Consider the following 23873-nt stretch of genomic DNA (forward strand, 5'->3'; position numbering starts at 1 on the left):
TCACTGCTACATTGGAGACAATGTAACTATGGCAATTCACACCAGCTGAGGATCTGGCCCATGGAGCATATCTTTTTTGCACCATTGTTGATGTCACTGGTTTTATACAGCAATCAACCACAAATTCCCAATATCGATCATATCTTGTTAATTTTCATTGTAGTTTTGTTGCTGCCAGGACTGTAATTTTAATGTCACATGATGCTGTGAAATTTACAAATGAATTCTGAAACATCCATCTTTATTTTGCTACATTATTCTGAATAATATGACATGCTTTGCATAAATGCATATTCTGTCATTTTTTTCCTCCATAGTTTTTTAAACCCGTACAACTATACATCATACTGGGGCCAACCTGATCTTAGAAATTGCACAGGTAAGTGAATTGATATTCATCCTTTATCTAGAGCAATTTCCCTACACCCTCCTCCCCTCCAGGAACAATGTACACCTCCCCCCAAACTCTCCCATCACCCCCAACCAAGAAGAAGAACATACCAAGAACTAAAGAATATACCAACATGTCATCTGAAGGTTCAAATGGTGTATCTACAACAGCCCAAAACACTGAAAAAATAGTGTCTCCACAACCTAAATGCAGTTCCTGATGTTTCTTGGTCAAACTTTTTCCATTTATTGAAGTTACAGAAGATGGCTACTGGTGTACCTCTTGCAAAAAAGATTACAAAGAAGGAAAGCTTTCCACTGCTAAAATTGATAAAACTGGAGGAGCTTGGTTTGCTAGACCAATCAGCAAAGCCAAAGCTGACAAACTACATGAAAAGGCTGCAAAACACCAAGCCTCTGGACTGCAAGCCTTATAACCCAGTCATTGTAAAAGCCAGTTTTAGAAGTACTGAATGAGGCTGTTAAGAATGCTGCAGAGACAACACAGTTTATGTGAATAAACACAGCTGTTGGCATCATACTTTCTATTTAAGCAAGAGATACCACACACTACAAACTGGAGGCCAATGTTAAGTGCATTGTCACTTGTTAACCCTGAAGTTGGACACTGTTTCTGAACAAGATTGGCAAGTGCTCGCTATCTTTCTGCAAGAAACTCAACTGACTGATTAGAAGCATGAAATGCAAAAGTGAAAGATTCAGCAGTTGAAAAAGTGAAGAACTGTCTCACCGCATTCAAAAAATTAGCATACATGACCGACGAATGCACCAGTGCAAATTGGCATCAAGCATTAAGTCATTGTATACATTATCTTAGTGTCAGTGGTAGGCCTGTAGATACATTTCTAGAAGTTCAGGTTATAGAAGACACATCAGCTGCATGTGTGACAACCCACATCTTAGAGTTAAATGCTTGTAAATTGAACACCAAACAGATGGCTGCTTGTGCATTTGATGGAGCTGCAAACTTCTCTGGAAGACATGGTGGAATACAAGCTTTGCTCAGAGAAAAGTGTAACCATAATCTCTCTTATACACACGCAGAGGCCATCTTAACTTCAGTATCCAAAAAGATAATGGAACAGAAAATTAAGCAATCAATTTGCAAACACCTAGAAGATAATAAGGTGATAAGTAACAGCATGTCAAACCAATCAAATAGCTTTCTCTAACAGGGTAACAAGCTTAGTGGATGGGGAGAAGTGGTAGATGTGGTATATCTTGCCTTTAGTAAGGCTTTTGATACTGTCTCAAATAACCTTCTAATAAGCCAACTAGGGAAATACAACTTGGAGCTACTATAAGGTGGGTGCATAACTGGTTAGAAAACTGTTCCCTGAGAGTAGTTATCAGAGGTTCACTGTCAAGCTGGATGGGCATATTGAGTTAGGTCCCGTAGGGATTGGCTCTGGGTCAATATCTTCATCAATGATTTAGATAACGGCATCGAGAGTACACTTATCAAGTTGTGAATGATTCCATCTTGGAAGGGGTTGCAAGTGCTTTGGAGGATAGGATTAAAATTCAAAATGATCTGGACAAACTGGAGAAATGGTCTGAAGGAAATAGGATGAAATTCAATAAGCAATTGGGCTGTGATGTGATAAGAGAATTTGAATACAGAGTGGAATGTCATATGACGAATGAATGAAGATTTCGCTTCAGCTTCTTTTTTATCATCACTAGTAGGTTAACCTGATCTTTGTGCTATGTTTCCTGGGATGAAAGAAGTAGGAATTCATCTCTTGCTACCCCTACTCACAACAGCTCCAGTTGGGCATTCTTTTTCATCAATGAATAGAATTTTGTGCTTTGAAAGACGTCGACTTCTGCATCATCATGTGAATGAACTAATGAGCATAGCAACCGAAGGACTGGAAGTACCGTACACACAAGAAGGCACGATAGAGGAGCACACTTCATTCAAGAAGTTCATTAACAGAGTTGTGCAAAATTACAAGAAACCAAAAAGGATGTAGATATAGTGCTTCACTGAAGGCCTGAGTAGCCGACTTTAATATATGTGATGATATTAAAACAGGAGTTAAAGTAATAAAAGGGTCTTGAAACATTTTTCAGTTTTTACTATGGTGACATACAGCCCACCTTCGCTCTCACGGTCTCATCCCCCTGTAAATTCTAACACACACCCCTAATTTCAATGCCTGGGGAAAATACTGTGGAGCATTCTTGTGGTGTTTGGTTTCTCCACCCTATGCCACCATGTCTCCCTCACTCATACTAAATTATTTCAATATTTTTTTAAAAAAATCAAAGCAAATATTTAAAATCTATGAGAAAACAACAAATTGAATCCAGCCTATCCATGACAGTCTCTGGATCAAATTCGGTGCCATGAGTTAAATTTTTTATGCCTAGAGTGGGGGCAGGTGTTAATTTGCATCAAATTGACAGTCTGTTCCAGTCTGATTTTCAAATGTTTTGTACCTGGGCCCTGATTCAAAGCCATTGAAGTCAATAGAAAGGATTCCAGGGGACTTTGGATTGGACTCCTGGAGCCTTATTCTCATTTACACAAAGACAGCTTTATATCACACTGGTTGTAAAGTGGGAATAAATTACATGTATACCCATTTTATGGCCTTTTTACACTGCCAGAGTAATGTAAAGGGCCTTAGTGTAAATTGGAGTCATGTTCTTTGTGTACACCAGTGCAAAGTGGATACAGTCACTGGAACATAGGAGTGTAGAATTCTTATTTGGTAGCATTTTAAAGCCAGTTTGAACTTATTTTGCATGGGTGTAAGTGACCATATAAGGGATAAGGCAGTGCAGAATCAGGCACTCGGGTGTAAAATGAATGTAATGTTAGCCAACAGGGCAACAGTGGTTGTATATCAGGAAAAATAACAAATGTGTGAGTGTAGATAAAGTGATTTGTTTATAGTTTTTTCTCCTACATTCATCACTCTACCTCCTTAGCCTGTAAAATACGTTTTTGTGCACACTCACAGAGTGCCAATTTTTTTCAGATTACATGGCTTGACCTTTTGTACTGATTTTCTGACCAACTGATGCCCCAAGTCTAATTTACACCACTATTTGGGTGTGGCCCACATTGCCACTATATTAAACACCCAATCTTGTCAGAAAAAGCCCTTATATGAGATTTACTTGTCATGCCATTCACGCATAGGCTCTGGGTGAAATGAACTCAATAGAAAAATTCCAATTGACTTCAGTAGGGTCAGGATTTCACTTTCTGAACCCAAAAAGGAGTTAAATTTCTCCTGGAACTGGGACATCAGGAGACCCACTGTTCGGTCTCAGGGATGAAGGAGAATTTGGTTTTCCCAAAGAGAAAGACAGTATAAGATAAGGGCAGGAAAGGAGAGAAGGGAAGGGAAAAGGAAATATGCTTATCTTCTTTCTTTTCCCCCTCTTTTCTTCTTTCATTCATCCATTCTAATCTTTTCCTACTTTAAATGAGGATAAACCCAGATGAAATTAGTAAAAGAAAGAGGAAACAGAGAAGTACATTATATAAGTTCAGCCCATCCTATATACTTTATGTTGATTAATTATTATGTTTGTTCAGTTAGCACTGAATACATTGTAAATCAACAAGCAAGAATATCTCTTCACATGTATCCCTTTCTCCTTGTGCTCCCTTTTACCTATGTTCTCACAGAAAATGCAGCTGATATAGCCAATCAACTTCTGAACCTCACTGGTGAAGGGCAGCAGCTGACCTCAGACAAAGTCAATGATGTTGTGCAGAAGCTTAAAAAAATTGTGAATGATGAAGAAATTGATGAGTCTTTGGGTTCTACTGTGGTGACAATTTTTTCCAATATTTTAACAAGTTCAGACAGTGTTTTGGCAGCATCATCTTCTGAGTAAGTGTTTCTGAATTTGAGGGAGGAGGTTGAGAAAGTGTTTTACTACCTGTTGGGGTATGGGATCATAAAAACCTCAAGCTTGCTAAATAGAGATACACAAGATACAGCAACCTACCTTAGACTTTTGATTAAGTCCCTTGAAAGACATTTTTCCAGGTGAGATGACTTATAAGATATTTTTCCAAGAGACGTATATCAAGTCTCAAATTAATGGGCTTGACAAAAAGTTAACTATTTTGATATAAGAAATGAAACTGTAATATGAATTTAAATATTATTGGAATATTATTCTGTAGCCAGAAATGTCAGACAGACAGATCCTTCCTTAGTGCAAATCAGCATAAATACACTGGTTTCAATACCTATATTGATTTACGTCATTTGAGGATCTGGCCCAGAGAGATCAATCTATCAAATCTCCTGTTGGGTTAACAAAAATTAGTGTCAGAAATGGACTCAAAGCTCACAAGACTCATTTTCTTTCCTGATGCTGTATTACTGGTTTCATCATTATTTTTCTTTCTTCTCATCTCTTCTGTTTTGTTTATATGTATATAGATAGATATAGATATATAAAAACAACATTTTTGTTTTTAATTTTCTTCGTTTTTAGAGCTTTAAAAACTATTGATACCTTAGCCTTAAAGATTCAGTTCACTGGACCATCCATGAGCATCTCAACTCGGAACTTGGCACTTGGAGTTTCTTCTATTAATTCAACTTCATTTAGTGGATCCTCCTTCAGTGTTGGTCCCCAGAACAATGCTTCAGATTTTCAGGTACAGAACAGACATTTACACTGGAACCCAAAATATGTCTGATGTTAAGAATTATTACTTATTAGGTATGATACAGTAGCACTGAACCCAGTTGGGAGTATTGATTACCTTTTCTCCCGCATTCTTTCAAATAGTTTAATTTAGTACTTCCATGGGTTATAGGAACTCCAGACCAAATTGTGACTGTTACAAATTTAAATGTTTTGCTGACATATTCCAAACTAGCTCAATTTTTTCATCTACTTGGAAAAATGAGGAGGGAAAATATCCTCTATTAATCTTCCCGTCTCCTGAATTAGACTTTGGCAATGTGTTAGCCAATACACATTATTTAATAGCCCCATATGATTGTCACTTATAACTACCTTTTACAAATAACTGATGATGTTTCTTGGGTTGAGTGTTGCTTTACTGATGTAAAAACAGCTGATGATGTTGGTATCTCTGCCTACAAAAATAATATTGTTAATTTCATACATCGTTTTGCTGATGACCAGAAGTTCCTACGAAATACGTAGCAAGAGTTAAACCCAGGGCAATTTCACTATATCAACAAAATGCCCCACCTGCTTTATTACACACTTCCAAGTGAGCAAAAAATGGTGAATTTCAGACTTACAATAATGTGTCACTATTGTATCTAAAATTCTTCTTAAAGATGACCAAAAGAAGTTGATTGAACTTAGTGTATCTTAGTGTCACCCATGAAAAATAATGAAATATGGGTGTTTTCATCTCAGGCATAGAGATGGATTGTATATTTTTACCTCTCAAATCTACATGTACTCAGCGATGTAATTTTAAAGTTTTCTAAGCAGGTGTCTGCACTCAGTCCTCCTGAACAGTAAATCCAAGGTAGAATCTGCATGAAGGACTTCATCGGTGTTGTGGTACAAGCTTTCATGGATCAATATGGAAACCTCCAACAGTTTTTTAATAATTCTGCTTATTATGAGCCAAACCCCGAGTTCTGCTGTGCACCTGCATCTTCCATTGACTCCAGCAGGAGATAAATGTTCACCAGCTCTTTGATTTTGGCTTCAAGTTGTTAAATATATTTTTCCTCACAACATCCCTGTGAGCTATAAAGTGCTATTCCCATTTTGTTACAGATAGGGAACTGAGGTACAGAGAGACTAGAGGCCAGATTTTTAATGGTATTTAGGTGCCTAAAAATGAAGATAGGCAACTAGTAGGATTTTCAAAAGCCCCTATGTACCTCATTCCCATTAAATCCTGCCAGGCACCTGTCTGCTTCTTTAGGCACATAAATATATGTAAAGATCTGGCCTTATGTGACTTGACTAAGATCACACAGGGAGCCTGTGGCAGAGCAGAGAATTGATCCTGAGTTCCTTAGTGCCCTAACCATGAACTGTCATGGCTCTCCCACTTGACCACATGCCAAACACATAGTCTCTGTTTAAGCCTGCAGTGTAGGTGAAGGTAGGTGAGGGTTAAAAAAAAAACACAATAAAAATATTTCTATTATAAACAAATAATCAGACCTGAGGAGCTAATTTCATAATTTAAACATGAAGTTGTGCTAACAGCTAATGCAGATCATTACAGTATAGTGTAACAGAATAATATTGCTGTAATATGCATGAGAAACTAAATTCTCTGTTGGTGTAAACTTGCTATTAAATAACTTGTCATTTCTGTAAGTAACATGCAAATTTATGGCACGATGTACATTCATAACAGTATCATAAAATATTATAGTATTTTAAAATATGGTTCATATTATCTTCTGGACATAAAATTCAAAGGATCAAATTCTCTGCAGGTGTAAATAGGCTTTGTGACATTTACCTTAATGAAGTTTCATTCATTTTCACTCACAGAATTTCACCCATTTTTCTCCAAATCAAATTTAGTGGAAATGGATGAGGAAGTTATGTTATTAATAAAGCTTGATTGCTGAGTGTTATAAAAAAAGGAACAATTATCATTCAGTTTTCACCTTGCATTTATGGAGAGATGAAAGGAAAAATTCTACATTTAGATCTGGGATGTCCTGCATGTATAATAAAAAATATCATCTGTGGCATGAGGACATCCAGGAATATTAGAATTTTCTTGCCCTGGAATAATTTATTACAGGACTGTTTAAATAATGATGAAATCCAGATTGTGCCATAAGAAAAGACAAGTTTATTAATAATGTTCCTATTGGAACACTGAGTTGGTTTTCAGGCTTTTACACTTCCAACAGCTTGTTGAGAATTCTTAGCCCCTTCCCCATCAAAAATTTCCTCAACATCTGTGGTCACAGTTTATATTTCCATGTTTATTAGGCAAAAATTTTTCTCTCCTCTCTAGATGGAAATTCTCTTTCACAAGGTCAAGAACTTCTACCAAATACTGTGATGATCTTTAGGGAATCTTAAAAACCTCAAGCTATATTTCAGACAGCTTCTAAATGTTGTTTTATTTTTTTCCTCTTAAGATGGATATCAAGCAAATCTATCCACAGCAGCTTGAAGAAATTGTACTTTAGTCAAGTATCCTTACAGTTCTTGCCAAATCTTTGACTGTTAGCATTTGGGAATTCATTTTGTTAAATTGTTCCTGTAATATATGCCTATTTTTAGAGAAACCTCTTCCATTCTCTTCACTGAACCTAATAAGACATCTCTAGTAGATGCAGAGTTTCTACTAGCCTTAGCCAATTTATTCTTTGAGGACAACTTACCAGATGAATTTGGCTCTGTGTCCTGTCTGTCTGTCAGGTATTATCCATAAACAGCTGTGATTTTTACAAATGCATGTGTTCTTCACAAATGCTTGATAAACAGTTTGTGTGAACAGGCCTTGTAGCCTATGTCTTGGTTGCTGTTGCTATTTGTACCCTCTGAGTTATCACTTGTGTCACATGATTGGTTGACGTAAGCTTATACACACTGGGAGTCCCCTTTAATGATCCTATATTATCTATGAACTACTGATAATTATTCAAATCAAGTGTGGGAATAATAAGTGCTTTCCAAAATGGCTGCAGAAACTGTAATACATTCACACATTTTTTGCTCTAGTATTTTTAATGTCCATGAGCATTCTTGTCAATAAATATTCATTCTTTCAAATGTTTACAGTAAGCATATAATAAGGGTTGCAAATACCAGTGTGTCATTCACAAGAGTATTTATGAATATATCTTTTTCTGTTGGCCAGTTCTATTTTCCTGTTTAGAGATGGGCTTTTATAGATAATGTTACCAGACACAATGAAGTATTGTAGGTTCCAAAATCCCTTGTGCCATAGTTCCAGATGGTACTCAAGAACTTGAAAGATGGTACTTGAAAGAACGTTCCTGAAGAAATAATATAGAGGTTTAACCAATGACAGTATAATTTCTTTTGTTTACAAAAGTTCTTTCACCAAGGTCAAGTCTTCTGGGCCTTAAATATCAACCATAGCGCTTTTGACCTTTTCAGTCCCTGTTAATGGCTCTGTTACCCACTAATATGAATTTGTAAACTAGTGTAATATGTGTTTATATTCATAGGCACTCATACAAAATTTCAACACTGATGTTCCCATGTCTACTTGTCTGTTAAATTCAGTGTCTTGTTCAGAAAGTTGTAAGTCTCTTGTCTCTTCCATTGTAGCTGCAGGAAAAGAGGAGGCTCTCAGATATATGACAGTGCTGACTGTCAAAATAAGGACCTGATTGCATGGACTGATGGATTGATTGACAGACTTCTAGCTGTTTGACACATTCCTGTGTAGTCTATCCTTATTCTGACTCTAGGGAGTTTCTCATTTTTGCCATATCTAGTTGGTGACCCTAAATATAATTTAAAAAAAATCTTTGTTTTTTTCTTCCCCAGATTGTTTCACACGGAAACTGGACATGCTGATAAGCTATTACAGAATTCAAAAGGGAGAGAATTAAATCTTTTCTAAATGACAAACAACAACATTAATCTAACACTATTGTTACTGCATTAGTCAGTATAAACAGAATTCCAGAAGGAAACATGTCGTTTACTCACTAATTTTGAATATGAGTTATGTAGAAGCTGCTAAGTGGAAACATTTGTTGGTCTCATGGGGAAATTACACATTTAAATATGGTCAACTAAAAATCCACCTTCTAGCAATTTACATGTGTATCAAAAAGTCACTGCAAGACAATCTTAACAAAAAACTGGGGGGAAAGTCCATTAGCACTCATTTATTCCAATGTTGTTTATTAACGTAAAACGGCTAAAAATGTCTCTTAAGACAAGTTAAATATAGCCAGGGCCCATGTATTCTGTGATTTGGTAGAGTTTGCCACAGATCAACCCCTTAATATAGAATTGTGCTCCAGGTTAAAGCTTTCATTTTATAAAGACAAATATTTCTAGCCCTTAGAAAATATTCTAAGGCTTTGTTTATACTGGAAATCCTGTACTCTTTTCCCCAGCAAAGGGGTAAGTGCACTGGTGCTTTCAGCACTGTAAGAGTTAATGTGGATAGTAGCCACCGTTAATTTGCATGATTCTATAGTTAAAATGCCTGAGCCCTGCCCACACTGGTGCTCCCATTGCCTCTAGCACTAGTGCAGCCACACTGCTGCTAGAAAGTGGGACATTTTCTAGTGAAGATACACTCAAAACATAAATTAAGTGTAAACTGAAGCAGTGTTGTGTTCCTGAAACAATGGCCCAGCTCTGCAACAATGGCCAAGGAGTACAAAGCATTCCTCATAAAGGCGAAGGCAAAGTTGGTCAGTGTGCTCCCTTACTGCTTGGTTGTTCTCCTGGGTATAAGTGAGAGTAACATGAAGGGTGCTGTAAATTACTGTCACTGATCTGGGCCCCCAGGGATCAATACAGCAGCTGGAGATTGCCTTTGTCTACTTCTTGAAGCTATTTGGGCACAGGGCCTGTCTTTTTGTTCTGTGTTTGTACAGCACCTCACACATTGGAGCCCTGGTCCATGATTGGGCTCTTAGGTGCTACAGTAATACAAATAATAATATGTCTCAAGCCTGGACTCCCACAAGGAAGATGTAAAAACATACCAGAACATTATTTTGGACTGTTTCAATCCTCATCTAGCTCCATGCCATATTTATGTTAATGGTTATTGTAGTCTTATGTTCAAATCACATTTGACAATATTGCGGGGAGTTTGCACGGATTCAGTGGACCTTGCTTGATTTCATTTTTGGTCTAATCTGCTCTTTCCTCTTTTTATAAAACAGTTAGATTTTGACAAGAATCAGGGAAATGCCCTGGCTTCTGTTGTTCTGCCCTCAAGTTTACTGAAGAATTTAAGTCAAGATGAGTTTGAAGCTGTATCTAGAGCTCAGTTTACATTCTTCAACAAAAATGGACTTTTCCAGGCAAGTGAAAATATGCTTGAACCAATTTCACCTGGACTGAAGCAAGTGAGCCTGCCAAAGTATAATCATTTTGCAATATCTCATGAGTTATAGAAATTACATGGTAGTAGTAGAGGTAGGCATTAGGAATAAGTATTGCATATTAATAATGACTGGCTTGCCAGTATTTAGTAGTTAGGTTATACATTACGTGAGAGATCTTACTGCAATTCTAAGGAAAGTTTCCTTCCGTATCACACAAACTTCTGCTCATAATAGTCTAGGAGGAATTGATATCCAAGTGGCCACAGGCATAGATTGACATAGCTCCACTGTGTTCAGTTGAGCCACGCTGTTTTACACCAGCTTGGAATTGAGCCTAAAATTATTTCTGCTAAAATTATTTCTCTTCCTTTTTTTTTTAAGTGATCACACAGAGTGAAAGTTACCCGTGTGCAGAAGATCAGCACAAGGCGTATGTACCAGTTAAATCCCACTGATACCTTTGTGCTGGTACTTTGCACAGGGGTTAATTCCACCGATAAGAGAGCACGTTAACTTTACTGTTGACCATCACAGATACGCATTCTCAATCCCCATGCAGTGTGTTTACACCTTATATACAGGTTTTCTGAGGGGAAATGGTTACTCAATAAGGTTAGTGATATTGAGATCAGAGAACTGAGGGGATCTAGGTATTTTTTTTCTTCATTAAGTCTGATCATGTGATAATCACTTACCAGGTCCTCATGCACCAACAAGTAAGGAAGATCTTCACAATTGAAAAAATCACTGTACATTCAAAAGATATTGTATTCATTCAGAAGAAAACATAGTTTTCATAATGAACAGTGTTTTTGGCTTGAGTTCATTTTCCCTTGAATTAGTATTTCAAATGACCTTTGGCTCTTGTGCATCCGCAGGACTCTGTGGTATTGTGTTGTGTGTATATTATTATTTTTATTGGCACTGTTTTGAGATACTTGAGATAATCCAGGCTAGCAAAATACATGTGACCCATAGTTGCCTTCTGAAATACACCCTGCAGTATCTGCAGCTGTTTTAAACAGTTTTCATTTTTAAAATTCATTTTTATTGAAAACCAGGATGATTCCAGTGAGTCAAGAAAACAGAAGCATACAACAGTAGGTTTTGTCATAACGACACAAAATCCCTATAATGATAAAACATTCTATCTTAATAAATAGCACTAAGCTTGGTCTTCAGAAGCTCCATCATGATTAGTCCTGACTAATCATGATTTCTTCATATTTTATATTAAGGGGCAAAGTTCAACCATAATGATTATAACTTACAATTAATGATACCCTCTCAAAAGACAAATGACATGCCTGACGCCAGATTAGTATTTGGTTGATCTGTCTGATTTCCTTGCGTATGTTCCTGAGTGGTACGAGAATGTGAATGTCAATAAGAAAGATATATTTGATAGGAAGACAATAAAAATGTAAAGCCGCACTAATACTGCAAGCAATTTTTTCAGGAATAGTTTACTTTTTGAAACCATTCATTTAGGCAGTCTAGGTGTGCTCGGTCAGACGTTTGAGAAAGTGAGCATGTGCAAAAACCATATTTTCAATTTGCACATGTGAGCATTTATGCATTCATCAGACCATAAAATAGAAACAGTAACTTGTGACCGATCTCAAGTAGCCAAGATTTCAATCCTATAAGGAGCTCTGACCTCTTCACCGATGCAGGACAAACAGTGAATACTCACTGAGAACTCTTGACAAGCCATCCAGAATTTTTTTTTTAATTGTCAAAAACCTATGTTAAATATTTTCGAGCCATTAAAAATGTTTGAGGAAATCATAATGTGTTCACAGATATTCCTAAACACAAGAGACTAAATTCCCTAGACAAATCATGTGTGGAGAGTTATTTGCCATTCTGTAAGAAGGGAGTACTAGAAGAGGAAGAGGAGGGTTTCTTTCTGGAGATGGCTAGATGGATGCATGAAGAAGGGAAAATTCTCATTTCAAAATGTCATCCTAATCCAGACTAACATTCCCATCTTTCCTTGGAGTACTAATATTATACTGATACTATATTAATAAAAAGACCACCTTGTTCTTGTATAGGGCTTTTCATCTCTAGATCTCAAAGCATGTTTAAACAAACAACATCAGTGCTTGTGCTATCGAAAGATAGTCAAATGCCTCTTCAAGAAGAGGCTTCCAAAGAGCACTCAATGCTGCTTGATCATTTCAGCTACAGTAGTTTATATTGGATTCTGATTATGAAGACAATTAAATAATGGTCATTTCCTATTCAAATAAACTACAATATAAAATAATCTGCAGAACATCTCAATCAACAGAAATTTATTGTTTGGTGCATGAAGCACTTTCTTCTGTTAGTGTAAATATATGTAATAAATGCACAGTTCAAAACTTTAAAATAATCTCCACTGGTGTTGGCTATGCCATGTCTCTATTTGAGAGAATGCTAATTGGTGCTATTACATTACACTCTACTATAATTATCTTGTTTGTTAAAGTTTATATAAAAACTTGATTTTAAAAGACTCTATTTTGAGCCTCTGAAGATAGTATTTTAAAATGGTACAGTCTATATGAATTGTATTGAATAGCTATATAAATATTCAACATTTCCTCTCAGATCCCTATAATAGTTCCAGCCACACAATCCCTTCATTTTTATACTTCTTATATTCTCCTGCCTAAAAACTTTTCCCCAACCTTAATTCAGTCCAAACTAACATCATAAGAAGAAATATTAATTGTATTTTATTTTAATTTACAAATGTCTCCTATCCCCTCTTAACAAAGTGTGGGAACCAGGCATCAAATGGCCTTTTGAAGTCTAGCCTCCAATTTTTTCACTAAGTGGCTGATCCAAAGCCCACTGAAATCAGTGGGAGTCATTCCACAAGCTTCATTAGGCTTTGAATCAGACACTAAAAATTAAGAGGGTAGACTTATAGGTTCATAGATATTAAGGTCAGAAGGGACCATTAAGATCATCTAGTCTGACCTCCTGCACAACGCAGGCCACAGAATCTCACCCACCCACTCCACAGAATCTCACCCACCCACTCCTGCGGAAAAACCTCTCACCTATGTCTGAGCTGTTGAAGTCCTCAAATCATGGTTTAAAGACTTCAAGGAGCAGAGAATCCTCCAGCAAGTGACCTGTTCCCCATGCTGCAGAGGAAGGCGAAAAACCTCCAGGGCCTCTTCCAGTCTGCCCTGGAGGAAAATTCCTTCCCAACCCCAAATATGGCAATGAGCTGAACCCTGAGCATATGGGCAAAATTCACCAGCCAGATATCTTTTGCTGTGTGAACATAAATAGATTTGTAAAAATGTGGCTCATCTCTCTATGCCTTCTCAGAGCAGGTTAGGAATAGCACTGTGGCAGTAATAAAGCCAGTCTCCAGTTGAAATTACTGCCAAATAGGACTGTGTTAGAAATATTGTCTCTTACTATATTGTGTCACTTAGAACTTTTTTTTTTCACATCTTGTGTCGCCTCATGGCCACTTGCTGTCAGGTAGTATATAATGCTGCAGGTGGTGAATAGATCATGTTAATATTATAGGTAATGCCAAAAAAAAAAAAGTATCCACCTCATGCTCCCAGAGGCTGTTTTGTCAATATGATAAAAAAGCTCCAGTTCACTCTTGGTTCGGGAAATGATCTAATTATATCACAGCTGGTTATCAGTTAGCAGTGTTTGAGGTATAACGGTAGTTGGCATCAAACAAAGTGATTTAAGAGAGAAATTTTATGGAAATTGCCTTACAATCTGCCCTCAGTTATGTGCTTGTATATGTTTATGATAATAAAGGAAATAGCAAAGGAAAAGCTGTAATTTGAGCTTATAAACAGGATGTTCTTATGGGTGGTCTTAAGTATAGAAGTGCTGACCGTTTGTTTATTCTGGCACACTGCAAAAATAAACTCATTTTCTCTGGCTAGTGTATTTGGTGCTCTGATAATATTTATTGCATTTTTCAATCCTTCAAAGGATGCAGAAATGAATGCCAATTTAACCAGTTTTGTAGTGGCATGCAGTATTGGAAATGTTACCATCCGGGACCTTCAGGATGCTGTCAAAATTACAATTAAACATACCCTATTCCAGGTAAGAAAAAACTGGTGTAACCAGAGGTAAAAAATTGCAAATTGTATCTGGCAGTGGTAGAATCAGTGGTAGAAAGATTATCATTGGTTTTGTTGGGTTTGAGGAAAGATTCCAGTAGAGTGGAAAACTTCACATTTGTTAACAAACACACAACCAATCCAGAGTTTAATAATCATCTAAAATGTAGGTAATTCAACCTGTCCTGCTGCTGTTTCCATGCTGATAATACTTGATACTTAATCAGATGGACTCATAATTTGTGTCAATATTTATTGTTCAAGGGAACTTCAGGTTGATGTGGAGTCTGTGACCAGACATGGACCATTTTATTAATTGTACCTCAAGGAATTTTGTTATTTCTTCATTTTGTGCAAAAAACAAAGGACCGTTACAAAGTGACCAATATTACTGATGGGAAAGGAGAGCCCAGAAAAACCAGTCTTTTGTCTTGTTTTATTTATCAGTTTAAAAAAAAATCCCCATGTGGGTCTCATTTGGCTCTCAGTTATGCTGCTGTAAACCAAGAGAAACTCCACCGGAGGCAATAGAGTCACACTGGTGTCAGACTCTTTAGGTGAGGAGAATCAGGACCATTGACCTTGGGGAAGGGAAAGAGGAAATAATATTTCATATTTCAGTTAGCTTAGATTAGCTGCTTATTATGAAATCCACTTCCAGGTCACACTAGATGGCCTCTAAGTGGATTCAGTAAGTTATTCCCTTCGATTTTTACCCACCATTGGATGCCAGTTACCTGGAGAGTCCCTTGAGAGACCCCAAAGGACGCGAACAAGCAAAAGAACTTCTACTTAGGCCCTGACCTTGCAAAGACTTCATACACATGCTTGACTTCAATGAGATTTCTTACCATGCATAAAGTTAAGCACGTGTATAACTCTTTACGGGATCAGGGCCGGATTTAGGGCAGGACTGTCTTTTTAATATAGTGGGGTCCTGATCCCTGACTGGAATTTGTAGACACTACCACAGTCCAAACAACAATAATATTTCTCTTCAGCTTTTGTGTGAAAACCTAAGTAATGGAACTCCTGCTACGTTCATATATTTTAAGCAAATTTATATTTTAATAGATAAAAATATTCATTTGTATATATGTGTTTAGGAGGATCTTAATCCTACCTGCGTCTTCTGGGATATGAACAAAAACAGTAAGTTTAAAAATTTTGCCAATTATTTTATGTGAGGAATAAAGATGTCTTGGTTTTTAAATCAATCACACACTTGACACCTGGGTAGACAGTGTTTTTGTATTCAGCTAAAATGGATTCTATGTGCCAAAGATGCAGTTATGTAGGTCTTTTCCTTTTCTTTCTTATCAGTACAAAATAGTAAATAGAAACTGGTGAAGCCTGGGATGCAATTGCTTTGCTTGTAACACTTTTTGCTTGTGACAGCCAATAGTAGAAATCTGCAAATAGAATGTTGCACCCAATTCGAATAAGCTTTGTGCCTGGACTGTATATGCATGGGCTTCAACACTGGATACCAAGGCTTCCAAAAGTGTCTGTATCTAAAGACAATCAGCTTTTGACTTTTTTTCCCCACTTGCACAAATAGTAACTAGTCAGGAGCATGGGAAGCCTTTTAATGATCCTTTCTCAAGATTGATCTGGAAAAGATTGCGTATATCTTCATTTTAAAACTATGGGAGCTAGCTAGCTGTGAGCTTGTATCGCTAATCATGAGCCACAAACTCCTCTTGGTTACAAGGCATGAAAGGGAGAAAATTACAATAACAATATGAAAAGAGGCTGAACATCCGCTTCACCAGTGACAATGGCCTGTATGTCAGCAGCTCAGGGCATCCAGAAAACTGGAGTGTGTTCAGAGTTGAACACACAGGCCATTAGCTGACATGCTACCTTACTGAAGAGTGAAAAAATCTGCTTATGCAATGATAAAAATTAATGGTTTTATACCCTGCTGCTGCCTCTTTCTTCAGCTCCTCCTCCTCTAAAGAGCCAGCTTAGATAGGTTCATGGAACAGGAGTCTGTAAGAATACAAATTTTAGAGTGCTCCAAAACCTCTTGAGCCTCTTGAGTCTATCCCAGGTGATTGCTTAGATGCTCTTCTATCCACTGCAATCTATCTGCTTAATCTACCCTTCTGTAAGAGTACTTCATTGGCAAAAACTCTAGGAAATCCGATACTTCATTCTGCATTGATAAATATCATATTACTGGATTTGATGTATTCAGTGGGGGTTTTCTACTTGAAAGTACACTAGATTTCATGTAGGGGCTCTAGAAGCCTGCCAAAGAAATTGTGGAGAGGTTTTGTGGGTTTTGTTTGCAGTTGTTGTAAGTGTCTGTATTGCTTGTTTTCTGTAGATGGTAATGGTGGTTGGAACCCCACAGGCTGCATTGCACAAGCAGAATCAAGTGAGAATGAGACAGTTTGCTTATGCAATCACCTCACACACTTTGGGGTGCTGATGGTAAGTAGACCTTCATTGTTTGCTGATTATGTGAAACCACAATGTGATGATTTTGTTGGGGGGCAGGAGAGCTGCAGAGGCACGGATGCAAAGCTGCAGTGTTACACAGGAACCTTCCCTAAAATAAAATTGACCCACAGCTAATCCTGAAAAGAACGTAGCACAATGAGTCTTGTTCCTGGCTGAGTCCCAGGGGTGCTATCACAACACAAATAATGGGTAATAATATACTGTGGCCTGCAATATAACTCTGAGCTAGAGTAGTAGTAGTCAGACTTGGGTCCAAAAGAAGGCCATTATCCAGTGGAAGTAAACAAGATTCCACACAGAGACCCTGCCAATGCCGAAGCAGAAAAATAAAAGATTTTTGAAGCATATATGTTATTGATAAGATCCTGAAGACACTAGAGACCCCAAAGCCATAATGCATTAAACACTAGGCAAAGAAAAGCCTTGTGGTCATTACCACCCAAATGCCATCTCATTGCTGCTGAACCTCTGACATCAACAGAGAGGCACTCCAAGAAATACTTAAAATGACAAGCATCATTTGACTTTATGTATCAATTTATTCATCTCCAGTATAAGGTGATCCAAGGGTCGAGTTAGTCAGCTGACATCCTAAGTAACCCTCACTTCTGTAATTTTTCTTAAGGGCCCAAGCCAACAAAAATTATTTGTGGTCTTTGGGGTCATGCGAGACCAGAATGCCTTTGATGAGACTCCAGAAGACAGATTTATACAAAGGAAATTGGGTGGGGGAGAAAAACAATGTGCAACTGCCAGCCAGAAAATAGTCCCTACCTCTGTGGCAGGGGGTTTCTGGGATGGCTCAAGGGAAGGAGAACCTGACATTGAGAATTAATGGCTCTAGCAGCAAAGAGGCTGAGAAGATTGCAGAAGAGGGAGGAATTCACAGACTGTGATGGAAGCCAGTGTTATATAGAGACAGAGAGGGTTAGGGTGGAGAGCTGGAAATTGAAAAAGAGAAAAATGTAGGGCTGTGAGGGCAGATAAAGTCAGAGAAAATACTCTAAGATTAGAGAGAGGGTGAGAGAGAGAAATATAACTCTGATATAGAAAGATAGATACAAAAAGAGAGAAAAGAGAGCGAACCCTAGTATTACGAAGAGAGAAAGAGAGAGGAAAATATATGTCCTGCAATCAGGTAGAAATGCCACTAAAGAGGAAAACACAAGGCCAAAGAGCACAACAAAATCCCATCCTGCAACTCAACAGACTGCAGATTTGAAGAAATTTATATTTATATTTTTACTGTCAAAAGGTATAAACTACTCGATGTAAAGATTTTTTTCCTACTTGCTGTGTTCAGTAAATGGGCTTGATTCAGCCCTGTGCTGTACTAATCTCAAGTCAGTATATTCCAGGGTGCAATGCCTCTACTGGAAGAAAGTTCATCCATAGGGAACTTGTGGTGGTGCAAAACACTTGCCAATTCTGCTCTTCCAGGGGCCTGCAGCACAGCCTTCCAACTGGATGACGCTGGTTAGAAGAAGATATGACCAGGATAACTGGAGGTTGCACTGTTTCAGCACTCATGTCCCCCTGGCACCTTGAACAATACCCTCTATTACAGCCTCTTTTGCAGAATCCTCAGGGAAGAGCTTCATAGCAAACACAGTTTACCTTCCTGTGGGGATGGTGTTGCCCCCAGATGTGTATATAGCCTTGCACCAGTGGGGTGAATCTAAATGTTTCTAAAAGAAAAAATACAAAAAGGAGGGAAAGCTATGAAATTTATGCAGTCTTTTCGGAAAGTCTGATGGTTTTACAAAATCCCCCATCTTCTCTGGGTTCCCACATCCTTAGCAACCTTACTCAATATTGCACTGTACTGCAGCATTCTCTCTAACATTAACATTCCTTGGCTCCGGAAACATTCTTCCAGGGAGAATGTTTGCTACTCGTGCAGGTACATGTGTTTTGATTTAACCAGTTTAACTAGGATATTTTAAAAAGAAAAGTGATAAATATTTGAAATACCAAGATATAAAATGAGGGGAAACAGGAAAATCTTTTCCTTGCAGATGATTTACAGAACGAGGGAGCCATATATTATAAAATTTGGCTTCCCTGAGCCTCATAATATAGTTGCTTTGTTCACATCTTGCTTGAATTTAAATAGGAAAAATGTCATAAGGCTTTTTATCCTTTTGCAGTCTAATTATATTCTAGCTTCTCATGCTGACAGGGAAAAATGAGCTTTCTTTAGGATATGTTCAATGAGTCCCTTCTCCTAGTCTGAATGTTTTTGTTGCATTAAGAAGTGAGAAGGAAGTCTTCTGAATTTTGGCTGTGTTCCAATGGAAGATTTTTACATACTTTTTACATGCTTTTTCTATTTTAATAATCCTTCTTGACTTTCCACACAGATATTTAGTGCCTTGCATAATGACAGGTTTCAGAGTAGCAGCCGTGTTAGTCTGTATTCGCAAAAAGAAAAGGAGTACTTGTGGCACCTTAGAGACTAACAAATTTATTTGAGCATAAGCTTTTGTGAGCTACAGCTCACTTCATTGGATGAATTCAGTGGAAAATACAGTGGGGAGATTTATATACAAATTTATATATAAATCTCCCCACTGTATTTTTCCACTGAATGCATTCGATGAAGTGAGCTGTAGCTCACAACAGCTTATGCTCAAATAAATTTGTTAGTCTCTAAGGTGCCACAAGTACTCTTTTTCTTTTTACAGATATTTAGTTACTTTCACAGGATGTTCTCTGGATTTAAATAAACACTTTTACAAGTGTCTGACACAGACACACAGGAATTGACAACTGCATGCAAGTCTTGCATTTCCCTTGTGAAGAATGGCATATTTTTAGAGTTTAAAAACCCATTTGATAGGTCCTTTACAAAAATAGCTATCAAACAATAGTCTCCATTAAATGTGAGCATTTGCTAATAGTTGCATCACAGAGATGCTGTAGAGTTTCTTGTACTCAGGCCTGGTCCACACTTGAAAATTAAGTCAGTTTAACTACGTTGGGCAGGGGTTTGAAAAATTCAAACCCCTGAGTGATGCAGTTATGCTAACCTAAGCCCTTGTGGAGACAGCTCTAGGTCAACGGAAGATTAATTCTGTCGACCCAGCTACCGCATCTCATGGTATTACCTATCCCAATGGGAGAATCCCTCCAGTCAGCATAGGTAATGTCCACACTGAAGTGGTACAGCGGTGCAGCTGTGTCTCTGTAGCATGTTAAGTGAAGACAAGCCCTCAGAAAAAGAAATATCATTGCCATTTATTCTCAGACTGTACTGTGTGGCAATTAGAACTGAACAGAAAAGAGAGGTGAAAATTCCCCAGAATGTTCACATTTAATTTTCAATTTTTGTGTTGAAATGTTGGTTAGTAAGTAAAATATTTGTTCCATGGATGCCTACACACATGTAATCTCTTAGGAGATTGTATTAAACACAGCTATTGTTATGAGAATTTCTGTGATTCTGCTATTCTCCAGCATGGTGTCAATTTGACTATAAATACATTTACAATTATATTTCCTGTAGCAAATTCAATTTAAATGCATTCAGTGTAAAAGAGAGGCGCATATGCGCCTCTGAACATAAAAGGGTTGAGAGGATGAGAAAATTACAAATGATTGATTTTTCTACAAAAGGCCATTTGAATTCTGGGTGATGAAGTATAATGAACAGCAGAGACCTATGTGTAGGGCCCTACCAATTTCACGGCCATGAAAAACATGTCACGGACCATGAAATAAGCCCTTCTCCGTGAAATCCGATCTCCCCCTGGCTGCTGGAAGTGTCTTAGCCAGGGGGCTCTTAGCTGCAAGTGCTGGCTGGGCTGGGAACGGACAGGACTTGTCCTTCCCCTGCATGGCCACTCTCACTCTCAGGGGAGATCAGACCCACCTTGGAGAGCCTCCCGCTGCTGCAGGAAGCTCCCTGCCCAGCATTGGAAGTTTCTGCAGCTGGAGACTTGTGGAGGTGGGTCCGATCTCCCCCTGCCCCTCAAAGCACCCCAGCCCAGGTGACCACTAGCTGCAAGTCCCTGGGGAGGGACAGGACTTGACCTTCCCTTGCATGGCAGCTCGGGGCAGGGGGGAGGGGGGAGAGGAGATCAGACCCACTTCCAAGTACCTTTTGGGTTGGGAGCCCCACAGTTATACCATGAAATTTCAGATGTAAACAGCTTAAAAAGTGAAACTGACCAATTTTAAAACCCTCTGGCTATGAAATTGATCAAAATGGACTGTGAATTTGGTAGGACCCTACCTATGTGTGTCTGCTGATCCCAGCTGTAACAGTACTTCCAATAATGGTCCCTATGATATTCCACTGAGGGTTACACATGCACACCATGCACCCAGAGTCAGAAAATTTGAAAAGTAGAATCTGTTGGTCCACGCATGCACCTGGCTCACCTTGTGCTTCCGTCCAAGGCGATAAAGGACAGGGTGGACTGACCGCATCTCCAGTTCCTTCTCACCATCGCTCAGTCCTGATTGGAACTTTCAGTGTCTTTGTCTCTGACAAACTTTCAGATAAGGATAGTTGTACGTAGTTTATCAGACTATAGTAATTTTACCACTTTTATTGTAGTTTTTATTAGTCAATACTTTAAATAGACTTTGGGGGATTTTCAACCCCCTACCCTATGTGCAGGTACTGGACGATGCCCAGGAGTCTAGGCTTCAAACGCTGCACCTACTGCCTGCACTCCTTCTTGATCAGCAACAGCCACCAGCATTGCCTCTACTGCCTGGGGGAAGCTCCCATTGCATCCAGGCAGAGTATTTGCCAGTCCTTCCCCAGCCACACCTGAGAAAGCCAGGCTCTTCGCCTCCAGCAGCACATCAGGGAGCTCTCCATGAGACTGTACTCAGACCCATGCCAGGAAACTCCCCCAGTACATCGACCTGACTCAGCAAGGAATGCGCCTCCCGCTACCATGTCTAAATCCAGTGCTGGAAGTACCACCCCCATGGATCCAATGGCGAGGCCTAGTCAGGAGGTAAGGAAGCACATCCGTGAGCATGGGACTAAGTCTTCCTCCAAATCAAAGATCATGGATGCTGTTTCCACAAGTTGAAGGCATGCAGACAGAGCATAACCTAAGTCCCATAGACATGAGAAAAAGACCCACAAGCAATGGGATCCAGCAGTTCTGAGCACCAATCCATCAATACCACCAGCACAATCAGCCCACAAGATTCTGGGAAAGAGCACATCGCCAGCACTGATACCCAGAAAAGAGAGTGCCTCTTACTTCAGGGAGATCCAGAATTGTGGCCAAACCTCAAGATGTGTTTGCATTGCTGGACCCAGAGTCACCCCCTCCATTGGGTCCCTCCACTTCTAGAGAGATCATATCTCCACTCTGGGATATGCCTCCGGTACGGGATCCCTCATCCTCTGCACAGATATGCTATGCTTTTCCACCAGCTCTGACGGTACTGCCATTGGAACCAGAGTCTGCCTTCTCCTCTCCCAATGAATCAGAACCCAGAGAAGAACCACCCGTGTCATACCATTCCTATGCACCTTCTTGGATACTGTCACATCCATGGCAGCATCTACCACCTCAGAATCATTGGTACCCCATGCCATGGAGACCCCCACAACCTCCCTCAGACCCACCCTATTGGGCATACTGGGGACACTGGGCACAAGTACCTCCCCTCGGAACCTGTCTGATCTATGGGGGAACATTTGTCTGCCTCCCTTTTAAGGGATCTTTCAGGCAGGTGTTTGAATCTGATGGTAGAGAAGGAACCCTTTACTCCATTTCCAGCAATGCCACTGAAACCAGCAAGATTTCCCTCTTCATCTCCGGATGAGGCAGTGACTACAGCATCCCCTTCCTCCCCGGATTACTTTAGACAATTTCAGGACCTGTTGTGGAGAGTCCCAGGGGAAGTCCAGATTCCCCTGGAAGAAATTCAAAACCCCAACACAAGCTGCTAGATATCTTCCACACGTCAGGTCTGGCGAGAATTGCATTACCAATTAACAAAGCTATTCTGGAGCCTGCCAGGACAGTGTGACGCACATCTGCCACATGCACAGCTACCCCTAAAGGGGCCGAAAAGTGCTATTATGTTCCTTCTAAGGGTTCTGAGTTCCTTTTTTCTCATCATCCTCCGAACTTCCTAGTCCAGGCTGCGACCGAATGGGCCAAACAACACCCTTGATCTATGCCAGCTGATAAAGAGGGCAAGCATCTGGACCTTTTGGGAAGCAAGGTATTTTCTTTGTCTAGCCTGCAATTCAGGATTGCAAATTATCAGGCTTTACTAGGCAAATGTGACTTCCTGAATTACAGTAAATTAGAGGAATTTATTGATGGCCTGCCACAACGTGGCTAGGCTTGTTTTTGAGGCGCTTATTGAGGAAGGAAAGCTGGTGGCCAGAATCGGCCCTCCAATTGGCAGTGGATGCAGCAGATACCTCCTCCAGGCCCCTGGCTATGGCCATAGTCATGCATGGGGAGTCTTGGTTCCATTCTTCTGGTTTCCCTAGGGAGGTACAGAACACTATTGAAGACCTTCCGTTCAATGAATCCCATCTTTTTAACCAGAAGATGGATGAATAGCTGCATCTGCTCAAGGATTCCAGGGCCACCCTTTGATCTCTGGGCATCTATACTCCTGCCCTGAAGCAAAAATTCCACCACCAACCACCTATTTAACACTATAGGTCTCCTCAATTCTACTCTCAGAGACCTTATGAGCCTCCAAGAAAATGTCAAAAGGCACAGAGGTCTTGCCTCCCAGGGCCCCCTTTGCAGGCTTTGACATTAGCTCCAGCCAAGAGGTACTTCTGATACCATCCTGAAAGCTGCCAACCTCTGTGCCTACCATCTCATGACCCTCCGACTCCCTTTGGGGGTCATTTAGCACTATTTCCCCACAC

At 39.2% G+C, this 23873-nt stretch overlaps 1 protein-coding gene across 6 annotated transcripts in view; it reads left to right on the plus strand.

The window, feature by feature from the left end:
* The window catches only part of ADGRG6 (adhesion G protein-coupled receptor G6), a 172964-nt gene that overhangs the window by 121895 nt on the left and 27196 nt on the right, over positions 1–23873 (plus strand). For all 6 annotated transcript variants that reach the window (XM_084622436.1, XM_084622438.1, XM_084622434.1 and 3 more), the window contains 7 exons: positions 318–379; positions 4064–4271; positions 4888–5053; positions 10254–10394; positions 14391–14507; positions 15631–15676; positions 16860–16966. In XM_084622436.1, the coding sequence (XP_084478562.1) occupies positions 318–379; positions 4064–4271; positions 4888–5053; positions 10254–10394; positions 14391–14507; positions 15631–15676; positions 16860–16966 (847 nt within the window). The remainder of the gene's footprint in view (positions 1–317; positions 380–4063; positions 4272–4887; positions 5054–10253; positions 10395–14390; positions 14508–15630; positions 15677–16859; positions 16967–23873) is intronic.

This window comes from Lepidochelys olivacea (assembly GCF_965140295.1).
Source record: "Lepidochelys olivacea isolate rLepOli2 genome assembly, chromosome: 3".
NCBI lineage: Eukaryota > Metazoa > Chordata > Testudines > Cheloniidae > Lepidochelys > Lepidochelys olivacea.